This window comes from Nyctibius grandis, chromosome 8 (genome assembly GCF_013368605.1).
Source record: "Nyctibius grandis isolate bNycGra1 chromosome 8, bNycGra1.pri, whole genome shotgun sequence".
In the NCBI taxonomy this organism is placed as follows: Eukaryota; Metazoa; Chordata; class Aves; order Nyctibiiformes; family Nyctibiidae; genus Nyctibius; species Nyctibius grandis.
The window spans coordinates 18,185,390-18,204,881 of record NC_090665.1 but is presented as its reverse complement, the minus strand read 5'-3'; the positions used below and the strand labels follow the sequence as shown (position 1 = coordinate 18,204,881).

The 19,492-nt window shown below is 36.5% G+C and overlaps 1 protein-coding gene across 1 annotated transcript in view; it reads left to right on the top strand.

The window, feature by feature from the left end:
• Positions 1-19,492, top strand: part of COL4A3 (collagen type IV alpha 3 chain) — a 63,986-nt gene that overhangs the window by 5,039 nt on the left and 39,455 nt on the right. The window contains exons 2-12 of the mRNA XM_068406578.1: positions 8,793-8,849; positions 11,757-11,846; positions 13,495-13,539; positions 14,021-14,065; positions 14,360-14,422; positions 15,180-15,233; positions 16,135-16,161; positions 16,781-16,858; positions 17,932-17,994; positions 18,494-18,529; positions 18,645-18,686. Coding sequence (XP_068262679.1) covers positions 8,793-8,849; positions 11,757-11,846; positions 13,495-13,539; positions 14,021-14,065; positions 14,360-14,422; positions 15,180-15,233; positions 16,135-16,161; positions 16,781-16,858; positions 17,932-17,994; positions 18,494-18,529; positions 18,645-18,686 — 600 coding nt within the window. The remainder of the gene's footprint in view (positions 1-8,792; positions 8,850-11,756; positions 11,847-13,494; positions 13,540-14,020; positions 14,066-14,359; positions 14,423-15,179; positions 15,234-16,134; positions 16,162-16,780; positions 16,859-17,931; positions 17,995-18,493; positions 18,530-18,644; positions 18,687-19,492) is intronic.

Below are 19,492 nucleotides of genomic sequence, written 5' to 3'. Positions count from 1 at the left end.
CAAGCTACTGTTGCTTTCATTGCTACTTGCACCACTTAACAGAAGATGCACACCAGGAATTTTGTGAATATACAAATATACAGGCCTGAGGAGACAACAATTATAGTGAATACCATTCCCACACTGAACAGTTGGGCAGAAATACAAATTGTGTGATGTAATGCTAGTCACATTATGGTAGATAAGCAAAAATTCACTAGTTAAATGATGTGTTTTCTTTGTTATTAGATTGCTCTTTTAAGATGACCCTCTGTTAGGAAGGAAGAGCACGGATGAATAAGCTGATTAAACACCCTTAAGAGTTTGCTACACAAAACAAAATTCTGTGGGCTGAATTACCTAATCTTTTTTTCCTTGTGGAAATGAAGAATACTTATTTCTGTTGTCCCCATATCCTGTTCAAAGTCAGGAGAAGAAACCCACAGAGATGGGGTTTATGGGTCTCCCTTGGGAGATTTTACCTGTCTGAATATATTGTGAACAGTTTGATCCAGTTTCTGTTAGTCCTCATCAGTGTGACTGCCACCCTAGTGAGATTACTTGTAGAGTAAGATACCGTTCATTATAAATGTAAGTATCAAAATTTTCTGTGGTTTAGCAGAAGAAATAAAATCATCATTCTCTGTGTTTAAAGAGAGATTAATTCTGTATCTTCTCTTTATAGACCAAAAGCAATTAAAAAAAACCCCAAAACCAGAGATTCAATTAAGACCCTCAACTTACAGTTTTCCAAAACTGCATACAACATGCCAGCTCTACTTACATAGATACTGAGTAATTTTAGGCAGCTTCTACAACACAGGCCTTAGTGGTCATCACTACAGAGCTCACAAACAATTTGAGTTTGTGAAAACTCAGGGTGGTGGGTTTTGTTCCGAATCACAACATTTTACCAGTTTCATCCCAACGCAATGATGATAACATGCGGGCACGGTGAAGATTGCCATGTCCTACCGTTATCGCACTTCCTAATTCTTTACTGTCAGTGAGTTGGAGAGAAGGGATAAGCTCCAGATAATTAATTGTACTGTATCTACTTGGACAAGAATATGATTGGCACCATGGAAGTTGTATGTGGAACTATAAAACATGGTGACAGAGTGGTGTCCTTTCATGAGAATCGTATGAACAGCTATGTTACGGTACTTTCTTCGAACTTCCATACAGACAGGCTCGTTCACAGCAAAAGAGATATGCTGTACAGTGAGAATGTTACAAAAAAAGAATTGCAGGGTGTTACACGTTTTTTTGTTTCGTTGTATTTGATGTTTTTTTCCCCAAGGACATAATTTATTCCATCTAAACATAGGCAAGAGATACCAGAAGTTGTATGAAAATTTTGTTTCCATCTGTTTTATACTGTTTTACTTAAGGTTTATGTTACCGCTTTTTTATTGTGATAAATATGAATAGTTATAATGAAGAGATTTGGCTAACACTACAAAATTGCTATTATACAACATTCTTACCAAACAGGTTTTTGCTTTAAAAACTAAGAGAAGATTTTCAAAATGGTTTCAGTCTCTGAAGTGAAAAAGCATTTTATACAGGTTTTATAATGTTTTATACACGTTATGCTGTTCATCTACAGCAGCTGCTTCTGTTTCTCCATACCAGTCATTTACCATAGTTGGTTTGCAAATACCATTATAAATACATGTTTATATTCTATAAAAGAACAAATCCCTTCCAAAAGAACTCCTGACAGTTTAAAATTAAGGATAGAAAGTAAGGAAGTTCTTATCAAGTTCAGATAGACACACGTGTGTTCACCTTGTGTGATCACAAATTGTGTATCTTTAAGTTAGACACAAAATCCTGCTTCTGTGAAGTGTTACGAAGGTTTTTTCCTATGATCATAAATGCTTAGGACTTCTCTTCTGCACCTCACCCTGAAAGCAGCACATAACCAGTAATATAAGACCTATGTCACCAAGGAGGGATATTGATTCAGTAGTTATTCCCTGAGCAAAGTTCCTGTTACAAGTGTTTAATGGAGCTTATTCAACAACTGCACTGTCTGTAGCATAACTGTTGTCTTCCACTGTCCTTTGAGATCTGGTCTCCCTACATTAGACATTATTGACCAAGTTGTTTATTAGTTGAAGTTACAGATTTATTTCTTTATAATGGAAAGTCAAAATGAAATAATTTTTGGGAGGTGCTAGGGTATTCAACCGGTAGGCAAAATGCTGTGAATTCTGATCGCATACATGGCTGTTAACAGGAATCTTCTAAGGTAGGAATGTCTGGCTGCCTTCCAGTTCACAAGTGACTACACAATGTTTCAGGGTTTGGGAACTGACATATTTTCCTTCATCTCATCATCTCCTATTTGTGCTCTATGTTGTCTATACTTATTGAAGGCTTAGTAATTTGGTTTTGTTGTACTGGTCCAGCAATCACTAAAAAAACACAAAGTTCTTCGTGGTCTTTGATAATTTTAATGAATTAATGTTTGATGCTTAGAATGCATGAAAAACTTTTAGTATACAGGTTGTAATTGTGAGACTGGTATTTTGTTTTGATAGCAATGTTTTGGAGTGAGGGGACTTCATTCTCCAGTACCTTGTACGCTACATGGTGATTTACAGTTGTGCAACATGAGGAATATGCTGCCAGGGTCACATATCTACTAAGCGTGTCTAGATAGAATTACTGACTCTGCTGGTCTAGCTAAGCATGCTCACACAGGTGCATCAGACTCCGAAAAAAGATTTTCCTTATATAGCCTTTTCCACAGTGGGAACTTTTTTTCTATACAGCTCTGCTCTCAGATCCTCTGCTTGAGCAGGTTAGGATAAATTTTCAAAAACATGACTGTGTCCAAGCTAGAAGCTTTAGCTAGCACCATAGTGTCCTTCAGAAAGTACAGCGTTTCACATCTCTGTGCAGCATACCTACCCCAACACAAGTGTAGATAAATGTTAAAGCAAAACTTTCCACTTACTGTAATCATAATGCTTTATGCCGACTTTTATTAGATGTAATAGAAAACATGTAGTAGAGAACATTAGAGAAATGGGCCCTTTGTAGTTTTAAGCATCAGCTATTTGAGCAATATTATTCTGTGTGCTCAGTTGTGGTTTATAGACGCAGTTGGAATGTGTAAAGTGATTGCTCTGCACTGAGACAGCTCAGGAAGAATTCAGATTTCTCAGTGTGTCAGCAGCTCTGAAAATTCATAATCAAGACTCTTAAACGAGCTGGCTCACTGATATATAATTTTTAATAAGTATTGAAATTTAAGAGAAATTACAGAAAACTGGAAATCAGCTGATAATTAACTTCCACTTAGAAAAGGACCACTGTGATGACCTGCATATTTGTAGGCTCCTCAGGATACCATTAACGAGCAGAAAAATGGAATAGAGAACAAAAAAAAAGCATCATCACAGAAAAACAGGTCTTGTCCAATAAGTCTTGTTCCATGTTTTGATGGAGTTCTAATTTTTGAACTAATTTATGAAGTTAGAAGATAAAGACCTAATGTCAGGATAGGTGAAATGCCAATAAAAATCAAGTTTAAATGAAAAATCAGGCTTGCATTTTTAAAAATGAGCCTAATCAGCTGTTAGAGCCACCAATGAAGGAAAGTGACAGCTTCACCACCCACTTGAGAGAAGACACCTGGGCAGTTTTTACTGTCCAGAGTAATTAATGGATATCATTTGCACTGCTTTTAATTAATCTTAAAATTCCTCGTGTTGCACAGTCATCTTTCATTTATGTTAACCAGGATTTACCTCTGGAATCAGTGGAGTTCACCCATGAAATTAAAGACCAATCAGGCCAAAAGTGTAAACTTAAGCCCCATTGCAACCAGATTACTATATTCCTACAGAAGACATTTAATTTCATTTTGGCTTTCACTTGAATATCTTTATTACTCATCCTGTTGTGGTCTTGATGGAATCTTTATCTGAAACATACTTAAAGAACACAGTGCCTGTTGCCTGCAGCAACACACTTTGCTGCCTCTGTCCTGGGTGCAGTATTTTTAATACAAATATGTGTTTTGAAATCAGAGCTGACCTACTCTGATCTTCTCTGGATCTGGTAAAGCAAACAAATACTCTGACTGTTCTGTCCTCGTATATGTCATTCCAAGAAGAGATCAATGGAGAAATATTGGCTCATCGCCCTCACTGGCTCATTTTGTCTGTTCCCCATCTTCCTGCCTTTAAACCATTCCCAGTGTGACTGTATTGCCCCACAGATGTGAGTGACATGACTCACAGCCTGTGCTATTAATAGAAACGCCTATAATTGTTTGCTTTTTTCCTTACATTAATGCTTTGTGATGTCCTTTGACATACTCAGGTTTGATAACATCCCTAAATACATTCTCTGACATCTTTCTTAGGACTAGCTCTATTGGCAAAGTGCAGTGAGCTATGCAAGATTCTCTCTGATACTCCCAAATTAAGTTGCCACGACTGCAACAGTGGGAGTCATGCTGAATCTCCATTAAGCTTTGTATAGGTGACAATGTAGTCTGTACTGTTACTTCTCCCTTTCTTAGTAATTTCTTTGAGGGATTCAGTGAAGGAGAGGACTGGAACACTTTTTAAACAGATGCTTAAGTTAGTCTCTGAATTGGGGGCAGGAAGAGGTCCAATCCCATAGAATCCAATCCCATAGTGTAGGAAGGGCAATTTGGTGTTATAGATAAGGTGGCAGCCACTGAACAAAACATTAACCACTGCAGAAAATGTGTTTCAGCGTGTGCAACTGTAATTATTTAAAGAACATATCTACTACTGTCACTCAAAACACTTTTGAAAGGAGCTTCTCTTAAATTACTCCAATAAAGTGTTCGGGTTTTATTTTAATTTTGGTTCATTAGTGAATTCATTTGATTTGTTATTCATATAATGGTCTGGCTTTATCCTTTGGCCTAGATTTTTAGATCAAAAATCTAGTGCCATCTACTGTATCTAAATATTTGAAATAAATGTAGGTGATTATTATAAAAATCACAAAACTGAAAAACATGCAGTAAACCTCTGGCTTTGCTAATGCATTTACTTATACAGATGTTATTGTGAGGATTTTGAATAAACCATTAATAACTAATATTCAATTTCTTTATCTTATAACCTGGCAATGTACTATTGTTTTGTTATGGTCCTTTGATAAAGGAGCTGCAAGCATCTTGCAGGGATGTGGAAACATCCAGTAATGTAAGCAAGCAATGATTTTCTGGTTCAAAGCTCCTCTACAGAAGGCGTAATCTAATCTTATGTAAAAATCATATGCCAAAACATTTAGTATTATCCAGCTAACTGACTGTGTAATGTAAAATCATCTTTGGTCTTTTCAGTTTAGTTTAAAGAGATATGCGTACACAAAAAGACCTAAATTGATCTGAAAGCTTACTAATGGCAAATTAAACGCGTTCTAAGCATTCTGACTTCTTGAAGAGCAAAGGCTCTTTTTCTTTAAACAGTTTAATAACCTTGATCAGTTATGTAGCATCATAAGTTTCTACATGTTCGTGCATTTAACTTCACATTGGATTATCTGTGATTGTAAGTTAAAAGAAAAAGTTTCTTCTGTATCTGTACGTATGAAGTCTTCTGCAGATTATATGTATTACAGAAGAGTCATTTCGTTTGGTGATTTCTCTACATGTGCTGAAAACTGTGCTTTGCATACGAATACTGTAAAGAATCTGCTTCTAGCTTTACTTTCACAGGTAGAAATAAGGTGCAACTCCATGAAGGTCTGTAGAATTATAATGGTAAATAACTGGTACTAGGAAGATTAGAAGCCAGCTGTGGCTATTTCTCAGGAAAGCTCTCTGGTCAGCCAGGATATGCTGCCAGTTACACTGAAGAAATCCAGAGAATTTGGAATACTGTAAGCATTTTTCTTCAGAAAACAGCACTTTTCCTGGACTCGGGTGCTACTAGATCTATAAGCTAAATCTGCTTCAGCAGTTGAGATTGCTGAGTAAATGGGTCTCATAGGTCTTGTAGTTAATTTACAATTTTCATAAGCAAGCCTTAAGAACATGGTAGCTTGAGTCACTCCCCAGCCCTGTACAGCAGTAAAATGCAGTGCCTGCAATTTAAGACTACTTTTATTGTGTACTGTGTTTACATCTTTCCTTGGGATGCTGAACATTGAGCAGTTACCATTTTTATACTGCTTAGCAGACAGGTACCAATGACCTGTGTCACCTGTTTTGAAGAGAATACTTTGGGATGGAAAGTAATGTTATTGAATACGGAACAAGAAAATTGATTGTCTTATGGACTATTCCAAATTTATTTTGAGATGTTCGTCACTTTATCCTCTGGTGTTTATGCTCAAAGACTTAAGAGATCTGTCATATAACTTTCTGGGTGAATTTAAACTATCCAGTGCCAAGCTGATAGACCTCATCGAGAAGAAATCAGGATACTGCTTGTTAATTCTATGCTAGTGTTTACTGTTGTGTCTCTGGTGATACAATCATCTTGATTAAAATAATAGTAAAGGTAGCATAGTCACATGGTTTCTGTTTTAATAGTCTTTAAATATGCCAAAGAATTAAGTGTTTAATGTTTGCAACTCCTTAAAAATCTAGCTTGAAACATCAAGTAATCACCTATTAATCTGTCTATAGAACACAGGCAGACACAATAATTTCTTGGGGGATTTGTTTTTCATGGCTGACTGATTCTAATTTCTGTTTTATTTTGTAAATGAATGTTTAAATAGCTGTTCACTTGAGGAATGCTCCCTGCATCTATTTTTAAATTAATAGATGGTGTCATCTCACCTAACTTCAGCTGCCTAAAAGACAGGCAGCTAGTGTCAGTAATTGTCTAGTCCATAGAGAACAGCAAGTACTTGCAGCATCTTTCCTTCATCCTAAGAGGCACCTAAAGAGACTGGATGGGTTGTTCCAAACTAGATGTCAAGTTTCCTTGTGTAGTCAATGGAAAGAGACAAACACCATGAACTGCGTAAGAAATTAAGGCAGCTAGCTGATACCACATACCTCAGTTTTGGATTATAAAGACAGAAGAAATTGTTCCTAGCTTGTGGGAAGAAAAGATGCTTTTCAATTCTGTAAAATGTTTTACCTGAACATATTGCTACAGGAAAATCTAGATTTGATGACAATCTGACATTATAATTTTAAAATGTGATGGAGAACATTTTTTTTGTCTGTCTTTTGCTTTCTGTTTTTTGAGACCACCACTGGAAAAGTTATAAATTTGGAACAGTGCTGCTGTTGTATTAGACCAGCTGTAGGGTTAATTAATTCTGTCTTCAGGATCTAAATAGAAATTTCATATCATATCGTCTTAAAGGCTTTAATCTTGTAAGAAAAAATACAGTTCTTCCTTCTTTTATGCAATTTAGAAAAATATCTTCAAACCAATGTGTGATATTTATCCCTTTCTTATTTTCTGTAACTATACCATAGTATATGTTATTGTGATAAACAAATATATTAAAGTGGGAGGATAAACTGAAAAATAATGCTCTTTCTACAGCAGTACAATTGAAAAAGTCTTCAGCAAGAGCTTCAAAAACAAAGGAAAGAATTTAAGTGTACAAAAAAGGACAATAAATGCACTTTATTCCACATCTGTGTGAAATACATGGCCTCAATAACCTCAGTGATATTTTATTATGTATAATATTTATGGTAACAAAGAATTATTTTTTTTCTCCTCCACTCCACTGAAATAGGGTATGTCTACCTGAGTGCAGAAAAGTCCTTTACAGAGTTATCCCAGCCAGACTGGGCTAGCTCAGGTACTGAGTGCATGACAGCTGTGGCAGGAACAGGGCACAGAAGGATTACATGTTCTCATATTCACCCAGGATCTCAGATGCGCTTTGCAGCCTTGCTGAGCTCCCTGCTACCATGACTACCTAGTACATGGGCTAGCTAATTTGGTCATGCTGTCTATCCAGCTACATACTGAATATCCTTGTTTGAGTTTTTTGTTTGGTTGTTTTTTTCACTTAAGTGTGAACAACAAAAAAGTGAATCTCTCTTCATACTTGATTAATCATTGAATTTTCCCAAATTGTAGTTGCTCCCAGATAGCCATGCCATGCTCTGGCAGTAGAGGTCACAGACTCAAAGAGAGGTTTGGATGCTACAGTGTAACACTCACCCCTCCAAGGAGGGCTTTGAACTCCAGGTTCATCTGAAGACACAGACATGCTGGTAGCAGCTACAGCCCAGGACTTGCCGCAGGAGTGGGGACATCCGTGTGTGAGGGCACTCACTGTCACACAGCTTGGCTCAGAAAATCTCCAGAATTCAGAAACAACAAAGTTGAGGGTCCTTTGTAATTGTATTAGGTACCATGAGCCAGGGTCAGGAGGTGAACGCAGCTACAAGAAGTCAGAAAATGATTGGTTAATAGATTAGATTAAAAAGAATATTGCAATCTAAAACAATATCAGTATATGTATTTGTTTCTATAGTAAGTTTTTTAAAGAATCATCAATGTTTAGTGCTGTGAGCCCAAACTCTGGAATTTTACACTTCATGCTGATACTATAACCCTGGCGGTGTTAAGCGTGGCTTCTTGGCCTTTACCTCAACTACAAAATTAAACTAGTGCCCTTATCTGTCTCAAAAGACAGTACAGACGAGTAATGAGCTCTTTTCTGCTGTTGAGAACTGCTGCTGTTCATGAACATTTTTTTTTAAGTTGCATTATCTGTGAAATAGTTACGTTACTAAAACTACTGAGATCTCATTTGCCCCTCATCAAACAACACAATACAAAAACTAATTTTATTATAAAGTTTGTCTTTTTGTTTTTCAGAGCTGTGTGTGCAAAGGTGAAAGTCCCTGCTTTTGCGATAGCATGAAAGGTAATAAGGTAAGAACGAATACATTTTTCCTTTTTTCAGATTAGTTTATACCTGGAAATTGTTAATACATTAGTTCACTTGATATAGTGAGTGAATTTATTGTGTGATGGTATTCTGGCGACAGAGTCTACAGAGAATTGTAAAAGGACTACATTACCTTACAAAAATCTGTTACAATAACTCTGAACATACTGTTTAACTGAGAAGACTTCTAGATTTTTTTTTAAATGCGTTAGTTTGTTCACAGCATTGCATGATGTTTGAACACCAAAGGAAGAACAACTGTCCGAAGCACTAGGTCCCTTTCACAGACTCCTAACAAATGCCTACAGATACCTTTACCCTGGCGGCAGCTCTCCTGTTACAAATTTCATAATGCCACCAAGAGTGTCATGTTCAGTGGTTCCCTCTTTCCATCTTTGGACCTTGCCCATCTCCCCCCACCTCCCCCCCTTTTCTGGTTCCTGAAGGAAAGCTACATGCAGTGATATCAAACAGATAAATCTCCTGCAGACCAACACAGGGGATGAGTTTCTGAGTCCTAATCACAAACACCTTGCCAGCAGTGAGGGAACAGCATCAAATCCATCAAAAGTGACAAAGCCGCAGCTTTGGCTGTTGCCAATAGTAGCTTGGCAGCGGCTCGGAGTGGCTTTTAGACAAACCTGAATTATACAAATGCCAAAAATTCTTTCAAACTCCTGTTTGTAGCTGGAAAAACAAGTGATTCACAAATGAAAGGGGCATTGTTAAAGAAGTCATGGTTGTAATTCAGGCTAACTGTGGACACAGTGATTGCCTGACTAAACCTTATGAGTAGATTCCAGATGTCTATATAGACTGAGGGTTGTGGTAAGTCCCACTGATCGACACATCTGGCTGGTAAAGAATTAACTCACAACTTTCCTCCTGTACTTCTATTACCAAGAAAAAAAGTCATATTGCACCACAGTAAACACTGTTAGTCCTGCCTTCAGGAAGCTTCATTTCAGTGGTGGAGAAAAGTTCTCTCCAAGTAAATATGTTCATTATTAAAACATATTTTCATAGGTGGGAAAGGAGAATACTCATGTCTAGTAAAATCTCCATGCTTATTTTTCATCTTCTTAGTTGGTCTAACCTGACTTTGTCCTAACCAGTAAAATTGAGACCAATTGACAAATTAGAAAAAAAAAAGCTGCCCACTAAAAGAGAAACCCTAATACAAATGAACACCTGCAACTTGTCTTCATCAGTTCTATGTTAAAGCTAGCGAGCAATTAGTAGGTAGGAGTCAATAATTGTTTACACTGATGGAGTTTTTCACGCAGCTTTGGAAAGTCAGGACAATTACATTAATCAATGTTTTGATAACTGTTCAATGTTAAGAAATTCTCCAACCTGAGAATCCTCTGATCTTGTTGACCTGTCAAGAAAAAAGTGTGGATAAAATTTCCTGTACTGTATGGAGGGGAGTGAAGCTGTCAGGAGAGCACAGTGCTGCTCTGTATCTGGAGAGCATCCCATGGCTTGCTTCGGTGAAGGGGTGGCAAGCTCAGTGGAGGAAAATCAAGGACTGCTTTCGGTTTTCTGTGAGTTAGTACCACACCCCCTCCAGTGGCCCGTCTTGGTATAGCGTTATGCTGTTTTGCATTTCTGGGGTTGCTGGTGGACGAAATAAACGATTTGTTATAAAAAGTTATGGCAGTTTATGATACAGGTCTTACAGACACTTCATAATGCAATTCTTATTTTGATTTGTATGAAAATATTCTGGGATTATATTCTAGCTTTTTTTTTTTTTTTTTTTTTTTTAAATTCAGAACCTATTTAGAATCTGGTGAGTTTGTGGGATTTTGAGGGGCGAGAATTGGTGGAGGGATAAGCCAAAGTGTTTTGGCTTCTGCGAGACTTCTTTTGGATCCTGTCTTGCATATCGAATAATAAGACATCAGAACTTCTGCACAGCAAAATTTCAAATGCTGTTTTGTATAACTCTCCCCCGATAAAGCAATAGGAAAATTGACTCTGAGAAAATCGATAACTCTGTCCTCTCTCTCCCATGTCATGCTGTGATGTAAAAGGTCTTGAATAGGCAGCTCTCCACTGATGTAAAATTGAGCATGCTAAATTGCTGCTATCTGAAGAGCTGAAACACCTTTTCTGTGAGTTTCTAGGATCGAAGCACTTTATTTTAGCCAAGATAAGACTTGCATCTTCATTATATGTAACTAAATATCTGAAAATGCTCCTTCCACTGTAACTTAGCCTCCTGTATTCTATTTGTATAGCTTTTATCTTCTGTTTCCTTTACATGGTTTGGTTATTTGAGCTTGACCTTAAAAAACACATGAAAAAGTGATTGGTTGTCTTAATCTCTGAGACTCAGAACAGTTTGAAAAAGTTGTCGTTTAAAGCAAACTTCTTTTATTCTATCTGAATGGTTTTGTTGCGTTTGACTCCCACTGTTTCTTTCCATGGCTTGCATGAAGAGATGTATTGATGATTTGGAACTGACCTTGCTGTACAGCAGCAGCCAACTACAGAACAGGGCTGCTATGATGGATGTGGATTTGTGTTGCTTGTAGGGACTAAACACGATATAGAAATATTAATAAGGAATATGTATCAGCTGCTTTCTTAAAATTTTCATGCTGCCAGTTAAATTCTGTACTCTGCAAAATCTTGAGTACTGTTGTCTTCTGATATCTTCAACCATACTTATGAGCATGTTACTTCAGTGGTACCATGTGGCCTAGAAAGCACGCAGGCGGGACCACAAAAACACGTCAGTATGGGCAAGAGTAATATATCTGCCACAGTAGCAGACAGATAGGTAGAAGTTAAGAGGTACTGAAAGTAGTGAATGCCTTAGAAATAACTTATCAAAAGAACTCATGGATATTTTAGGAGCTTCTTTCTCTTAATGGTTACAGGGTGAAAAAGGCTTTCCTGGTGTTCCAGGTCCACCTGGTCATAGAGGCTTTCCTGGTCCAGAAGGGCCTCCAGGGCCACAGGGACCAAAGGTAGGTGTGTATGTGAGACACAGAGAAACTACTATGATTGACTGTGAAAGTGAGCTATGAATGGGTAGAGAATTCTGTTTTAAAACACAAAACCAAACCAAAACCTGTTTCAGAGTCTCCTATTTGGTGAGGGATGTTGTGTGGTCACCAGCTGCAATGGTCATTTTTGACTGACTGGAAGTAGCTGGTATGAACATGGGCTTTTATTGTCAGTTGTCCAGTGGCCAGTGCTAAAGCACCTGGACTGAACTGCCAGAGGCAATGAACATGGGTCTAAATAGATTTTAGCAGCATAACCTCAATTTTTTCTTAACAGTATACTCTGACATCTGTGGCTGGAAAGAGAGGAAATAAGCTACTACTGAGACAAATATGAAATTAGGTTTAAGAAAATTTGAAGGGAAAGATGGTTTTTAAGATAAATCTCGGTCTGTTTAGGAAATACCCAGTTGCCTGCAGTATGGAGAGAGTGACTTCGGTGACTTGGGCTTTTTTTCCTGTGTGCCTAAACTGAGGCCTAATATGAATTTTCAATGACTCCTGTATGAGCAGAAAAAAAGCAAATAAATTGCTCATTAAAAAACGTTTTATTTACATTTGTCTTGAGGAACAGCACTCCTGCTGTCATGGATAAATCAGAAGGTACTGCCACAATCACATTATGTCTAGGACCTGCACTAATGTGTCTCCAGCATTTATCCATACCTTTAAACGAATGTTTTTAAAGTTTTAATTTGTTTGGGTGGTGTTGCATTATTCCGTCCGATCTTGTTTTTACAATACTTTGTTTAACTGATGGTGGATCTCATACGTGTTGATGAGCCATTTATTTGAACTCGTTGAAAAGTGTTTAGCAGAGCATTTCCCTTTTAATAAGTGATAATAACTTCTGCAAGAATGGCAAAAAGTAAGGATAATTTATCTAGCAATAACATCTCTGTTAGCCTGAATGCCATCTATTGTATTGTATTCCAGTTAGCTTTTCCTATTCAACGCCTGTACATTATCTTAAATGAAATGTTGCCCAGGATTTTGGGAGCTATGCAGTTCTGTACATTCCCCATTTCCTTTCTGGGAATGACAGAAGTTTCTTGTTATCAGTAGAGCTCTAAGTGTCTTGAAACAATTCTAGCAGGTTCTGTCTAGACTGTGCTGTGGCATGCTTTGCTGTCTTCTTTCAGCCTTGCTTAGCCCCCTTTCAGCCTGCACCTGGCTTTCCTTTCCATGCACAACAGAGCAGGTGAGAGTGCCTGATACATTCATATACCTGATCATTACAGGAACATCACCCTGAAAAGCTCTCCTGAGAACTGGTGAGGCTTCCAGCACTTTCCTCACAGGGAAGCACTTCCAGGTCTCAGAGTTTGAACAGATTTATAGCAACTGCTTTCTCAACATCTCCTGACTGTTATTTTTTTGACCTGTGATGAGATATATCATTGAAAAGGAGGGCAAAATGCCAAGATTTATGCAAGTTGTATTAAATGCTTGTTTGCTTTAGTGTCTGTAATAGGCAAATCATTTATTTATTTATATAGTTTTGTGTGTACATGTTGGTATTGGTATTAAAAATATTGCATGTCCTGTTGACATATATGTGCTTTTTCTCAATTATATTGAAATAGATTGTTTTCCTTTTGTGATCTAGGGTTCTCCAGGGCTTACGGGCTTAGTTGGACCCAAAGGTATACGAGTAAGTATTTATATTTTAAACAACCTTGTATGTATTAAATGTCATGTTAAATGCCAGCTTGGTTCAATAATTTGTGAAAAATCAAACCAAAATGTTATATATGATTTTAAAGTATTTTTAAAATCTGTGACATGGACTATGCACATGTATTATCTGTTTTTTAGAACTTTTGCCTTTTTTGCTACACCTTCTGTACAAGGTTCATGCTGTATGTATTTAGTATTGGGATGTGCTATGAAAAAGTCAGACTAGAATTCCATGAAGAGTTGTTTTTGTTTTTTTTCTGTAGGCAAAACTAGTCTATATTAACAGTGCATAAGCTACCCTTATACTTGGTTCACAGTCAGAAGGGTTAAGGAAGTAATGATCTTTTGATAGAACCACACTTGCATTATTCTTATGAATGCGATCAAAAGGAAAACTGCATCGTGAGCTTTTGCTTAATATTTGTAATGTTGTTCCTCTGTTTTTATATTGTTAGGGAGTCCCAGGAATACCTGGATATTCAGGTCCCCCAGGCCTTCCAGTAAGTAAAACAAAACTGATTTAACCATTTCTGTCTTATTACAGTCTTCAGTACACAATTATCCTCAGCCCAAAATGCTCACTCTAGTCTCAACATCAGCATTATCTCTGTCAATTAGCCAAGAGATAGCAATCTTAGCATCAGCAGTTCTTACTCATTGTAGTGATTTAAGAACACATTGTAATCTGTCAAGTCTTGTGAAACATTGCTCCAACACAAACTCTTTCAGTGTTGCTGTAGGGTAATATGAGTGTGCAAAAACAAAGCTTGTGTCAATTTTGCACTTCTTTTTAGGGTGAACCAGGAACCATTGGTCCTCCTGGGCGCCCGGGTGTTCCAGGATGCAACGGCACAAAGGTACAAACCAAGCTGAATGGGATGGAGATTGTGTTTGGCTATGCTTAGGGATGACCAAAAAGCATTCTGAATTTTTCCCCTGTTATACAACAACTTTGATTTGTTTTGGTTTGTGACTTTATCAACCAGGAAAAATTTGAATCATGAGGCTAGAGGAAGGAAAAGTGCTGCCTTTTTGTGTAAGACAGATAATTAAATAATAACGTTAATGGCCTTTGCTAAAAAGTTAAGAATAATGTTTGATATTTTGACAGATAAAACTTTTTTCATTAAATCCAGAAGACCTAATCAGTTTTGTCCAATCTGTTCTTCTGTTGAAATGGATTATAGAAAAGATAGATAGAAAATGAATTTTATTTCACCGGTATCTAGCTTGCAATTGGCAATGCATAGGTTCTGAAAGCAATTAAAAGAAAAGGCTTAATGTTAAGTTACAGGTTTACTCGTTTTTCTTTGCTCTATGAGCAAATGCTTCCAGCATTCTGGAAGAGGGAGTCAGAAGAATGCCTACTACAGAAAATCATACATTTCTAGTGAAACAGTGAACTGATCTGACATAGCTAATAAAGCCTGGTGTCTGGGCTTTATTAGAAGTCAAGACCCGTACAGTCAGGCTGTGCCGCTTCTAGCGAGGTGGTAATGCAACTCACAATTTTGGTATGATAACATAAAAAACTTGTTTTGTAATCACATTTGCTAAAATCAGACCAAATAATAAACAATAATATGCATTAACAGTCACTCTTTCTACTTTCAGGGCGATCAAGGTTTTCCAGGTCCTCCAGGTAGAAGAGGCGCTCCAGGCGTTCCAGTAGGTGTCTGTGACATTCATGGTTGTGTGCATTTCTACCACATAAAGCCATTCACTGGAGGAGTGTAAAGCCTCACATTAGCTGGTATTGACAACAGTTGAAATATATATTTTATATATATATTATATATATATTTATTTTATTAATATATATTTTATTAATATATATTCATTTTATTAATATGAAAACTGTGTGGTAAAGAAACCAAAGTTAAAAGTAATGCTTTATTGGCTGTTTGTGGGGCTTCACCTTCTTAGTTAATGAGTGCATGCAAGTTCATTGACTGGTGTTAGCTCTTTAGTGTCTCAGGGGATACTCATGAAAATTTACCACTCACATCTCTAAAGGTGTCTAATATATATTTGATAGATTGCAGTTTCAGCTCACGCCTAAATATCTTTGATATCTGTGATATGGCCTAAATAAGTCAATAAGAACCAGGAATTAAACCCAGAACTTCTCATTATGGCTGCATTGCCTTAACCCTAGGATTTGTTTTTTCTCTTTAGAAATGTGTTTTTAAAAGAAACTTCTGAACAAGAAATGGAAAAGGAATCCTGTCTGTCAAGTTCCAGTGGCTTCAAATCTAATAACTTCTAAGCATGATTTTTACTTTACCAGCTGTCCTGATCTTATTTATTTATTTATTAAGGTCAGGCTTCAAAGCTGTTCTGCCTTCACTTGTAGAGTTGTAACTGTGAGACTGGACTATTTTTTAACAATATTCCCTTTCTTCTTAAATCGAAGACTGGCACAGTAAACATGTACCTAGCTATACACTGTGTCCATGAAAATAAATGACTTCAAGAGCACTGAGCTTAGAGAATATTTAGAATGTGTCCTTTCACCATTGTCTCTTTTACTTTTCTGTTTTAATAATATGATTGTTCTTCTCCCTAGGGTGTTGCTGGCATCAAAGGAGAGAAGGTCAGTTGTTTACACCATATTATGTGAAATATTTATTGATGATCAACAGTTTGTGTGTATGTTCACTGCTGGAAAAGAGTTCTTAACATCTCCATTCATGGGAAACAGAAGGTCTACTTTCCAGAAGCAGCAACCACAAACTTCGGTGCTTCGTCTGTACTAGTTGGGTTCTTTGTCTGTACTAACACCCTGGGTTACAAAACAGTATATAATTTTTTTTTCCTTTAAGTACTGTTATTGCATGTAATGAATTTAACCCTTTCAAGCACACAAAGAACTAAGCCCCTCCCCAGACAGCTTATGAATTCATATGGAAATCTGCAGATGCACTAGAGAGTATTTTAAAGGGATAAAAAGTGCAAAAAAAGAAATTGAAGGTCAGGACTGTGGCTGAGTAACTGCAGGTAAGTCTGAAATGAAGACTGCTCCTAACAGGGAACTGGAATGCCTGCAAAAGGTATATTCTGTTTAATAAAATCTTTTTTAAAGGTAGAACTATCCATAGTGGACAGTTGTCATCATTGTGCAATTCTGATGTTGCTTATTTCCCTACAAACTGTATTAGAAGATTTGTTCCACTACAGAATTCTACAGCATAACTTTTTGTCTAATTGTCCAGGGGTGCCCTGCAGATGGATATAACCAAGGGTATGGTGCAAAAGGTGATCCTGGATTGCCAGGAATGCCTGGACTTCAGGTAATTCAGAATTAATTCAGACTGTGATATATTAAGAATATATATGTATAATATGTGTATATATTTATTTAAATTATTTTTCCATAATATATATACATTTAATGTATTATATATTTTATATATAGTATTTTTTACAATTATTTCACTAATTTCCAAACCAGAAAATAATTCTGTCTTTAAAAAATTATTAACTTTATGTAATCTGATTAATACTATATATCCAATATCTTTCTTCTGACTTTACAAAACAGAGTACACCAAGACAATAGTAATTAATTTTGCCATCAGAACAAACAGTGTCCATTATGTGTTAGTAGAGTGAGATAGGGAAGTCAAGTTGCAGACAAACAGCAATACTTCCGAAATGGAGAACAACTGGTCATAAATTTAGGGTTTTACCCCTACGAATAGAATAGAATAGAATAGAATAGAATAGAATAGAATAGAATAGAATAGAATAGAATAGAATAGAATAGAATAGTTTGGTTGGAAGAAGTGTACAACAACCACCTAGTCCAACTGCAAAAATTCCCCATAAAGTAAGATTGAACAGATTAGACCAGCTGAACTTCTAGAGGAGTACTAACAAAGGACAGTATGATCCATATTTTAAAAATGGAGATTAATATAAGTCAGAGGAGACATTTCTTTTGATTGTTACAGTAAATTGAGGACATTACATTAAAAGGAAAATGAAAATTTTAAATTTTCCATTTCTTTGAAAATGAAGCTTTAAAGTATAGAATTTATTGTATAGAATATTGGAAAGATTAAAGGCTTATTAGGGCTAGCAGTAGGACTATATGGATTATGAGAACATCCACAGTTAAATAGGACATACATTCTCACTTGAGTAGTATTAGAACTATGGTATGTTTTCTTACGTTTCAAAACATATGCCAACCAATGAAACAGTGAGGAGGAATTGTACTTCTGTGTTATCCTGAGACATGAAAAAGAAATCCAGAGACTGTGCTGCTCCTCTGTTTGTTATTCAGTTCATTGAATTTAGCTTTGTGGTTTGCTCATAATCTTGCCAGGAGATTTATTCCTACTTCCTTTTTGATATCCAGGGTGCCCAGGGTGCTCAAGGATATCCGGGGGAACTTGGACCACAGGGCCCTCCAGGAGCTTCAGTGAGTATGAACTTATGTCTCGCTTGCTACTTTAACCTTCGATTTCCCCAGAAACCCATGGAATTACACAAATACAAGTACCTGGCTCTCCTAGACTTGTTTGAGGTCTAGAGACATGTGTATGTGAAATACATATCCTTCTGCACACATCTGATTTTTTTTTCAGTTTCTTTTGGTTATTTTTATGCATGGTAATTTTCATGTTTTCAGAAGCATCCTTGTCCATGTAGGCATAAATTTTAATTTTCAAATAATTACCCATAAATTCACTTTAAATACTAATGGGTGTAACTCTAAAAAATAGAGATGTATATGTTTGCAACTAGACTGTGTAGACATTCTGTCACCCTCTAACAACAAATTGCAGTTGTAATGGTAGAAGAAAGAAAAAAAAACAGTGATGTAACTCACATGAAAATTGGGTACTTCAAAACGCCTATATTGGTGCTGAAGGTTGTAATTTTTTTAAATTAAGGATTTTTTTTTTCTGTTTTTGTAGGGCATGCCAGGGAAAGCAGGACCTCCTGGACCTAAGGTAGTCTCAGATTGGTAATAAAAATGAAAACTTCCTATTATGTGTAACATCAATTAACTCATTTTGTAGGTGTTTTTAAAATAAAAAAAAATAACATTTGGGGATTTTTTTACAGGGTCTTATGGGACTGAAAGTAATAGGAACCAAAGGAAGAAAGGTAATTGTATAAAATGCTTAAAACATTTTTTGAGTTTTGTTTCTGTTTTCTGCTTTTTCTGATGTACTATGGTGAAATGTTTGGGGAAGTAAGCACACGGAAATAAAATTTTTCAGTATATATGTGGCAGTCTTTTATTGGAAAATGGAAACATGGCAATTAATATCTAAGGACAAACTGTTTTCACATAAGAGCCAGTGATATAAACTTCCTGATAGAAGGGTAGAAACCTAAGAGGAGCCAGTAGTTAATATTTACTAACACACAGCATGAAATTAATTTATATATCATTTACACAGTGTTCCTAAATGCTTATTTAAGTATGTAAACATTGGTAAATATCAGCTGTAAATCACAGCTTCTTATGGCCATCATCTTTTTGGTGTCAGCCTTTATGATGCTAGAGAACCTCCCAGATTTTGAATAAAAATAGGATGATTTGTTGTCCATGTTATTACTTTGTATCTCATATAATTGACGTTAAGCTAGAAATTACTATGAATACATACATTGTGTCTCAGGACCTCAGCCTGCAGTTGGAGGACCAGTGTAGTCAGTCTGAATGTCCTTACAGGATCCTTTCAAGATCAAGGGGCATCTCACAGTTATGCTAACTGACCTGCACAGATTCAGCTGTGGACTGAAGCAGCACTATCTGACAGTGGGATTGGTTTTAACTTTGTAATTACTACCAAGAGTAGTAATTTTCTAGAAGTTTCCTGGGAAAATTTCTGTAAATAGAATTGATTCTTCATTAGCATTAGCTCAATTTTCCATGGAGCATCTTGCTTGCTTATGAGAGTGAT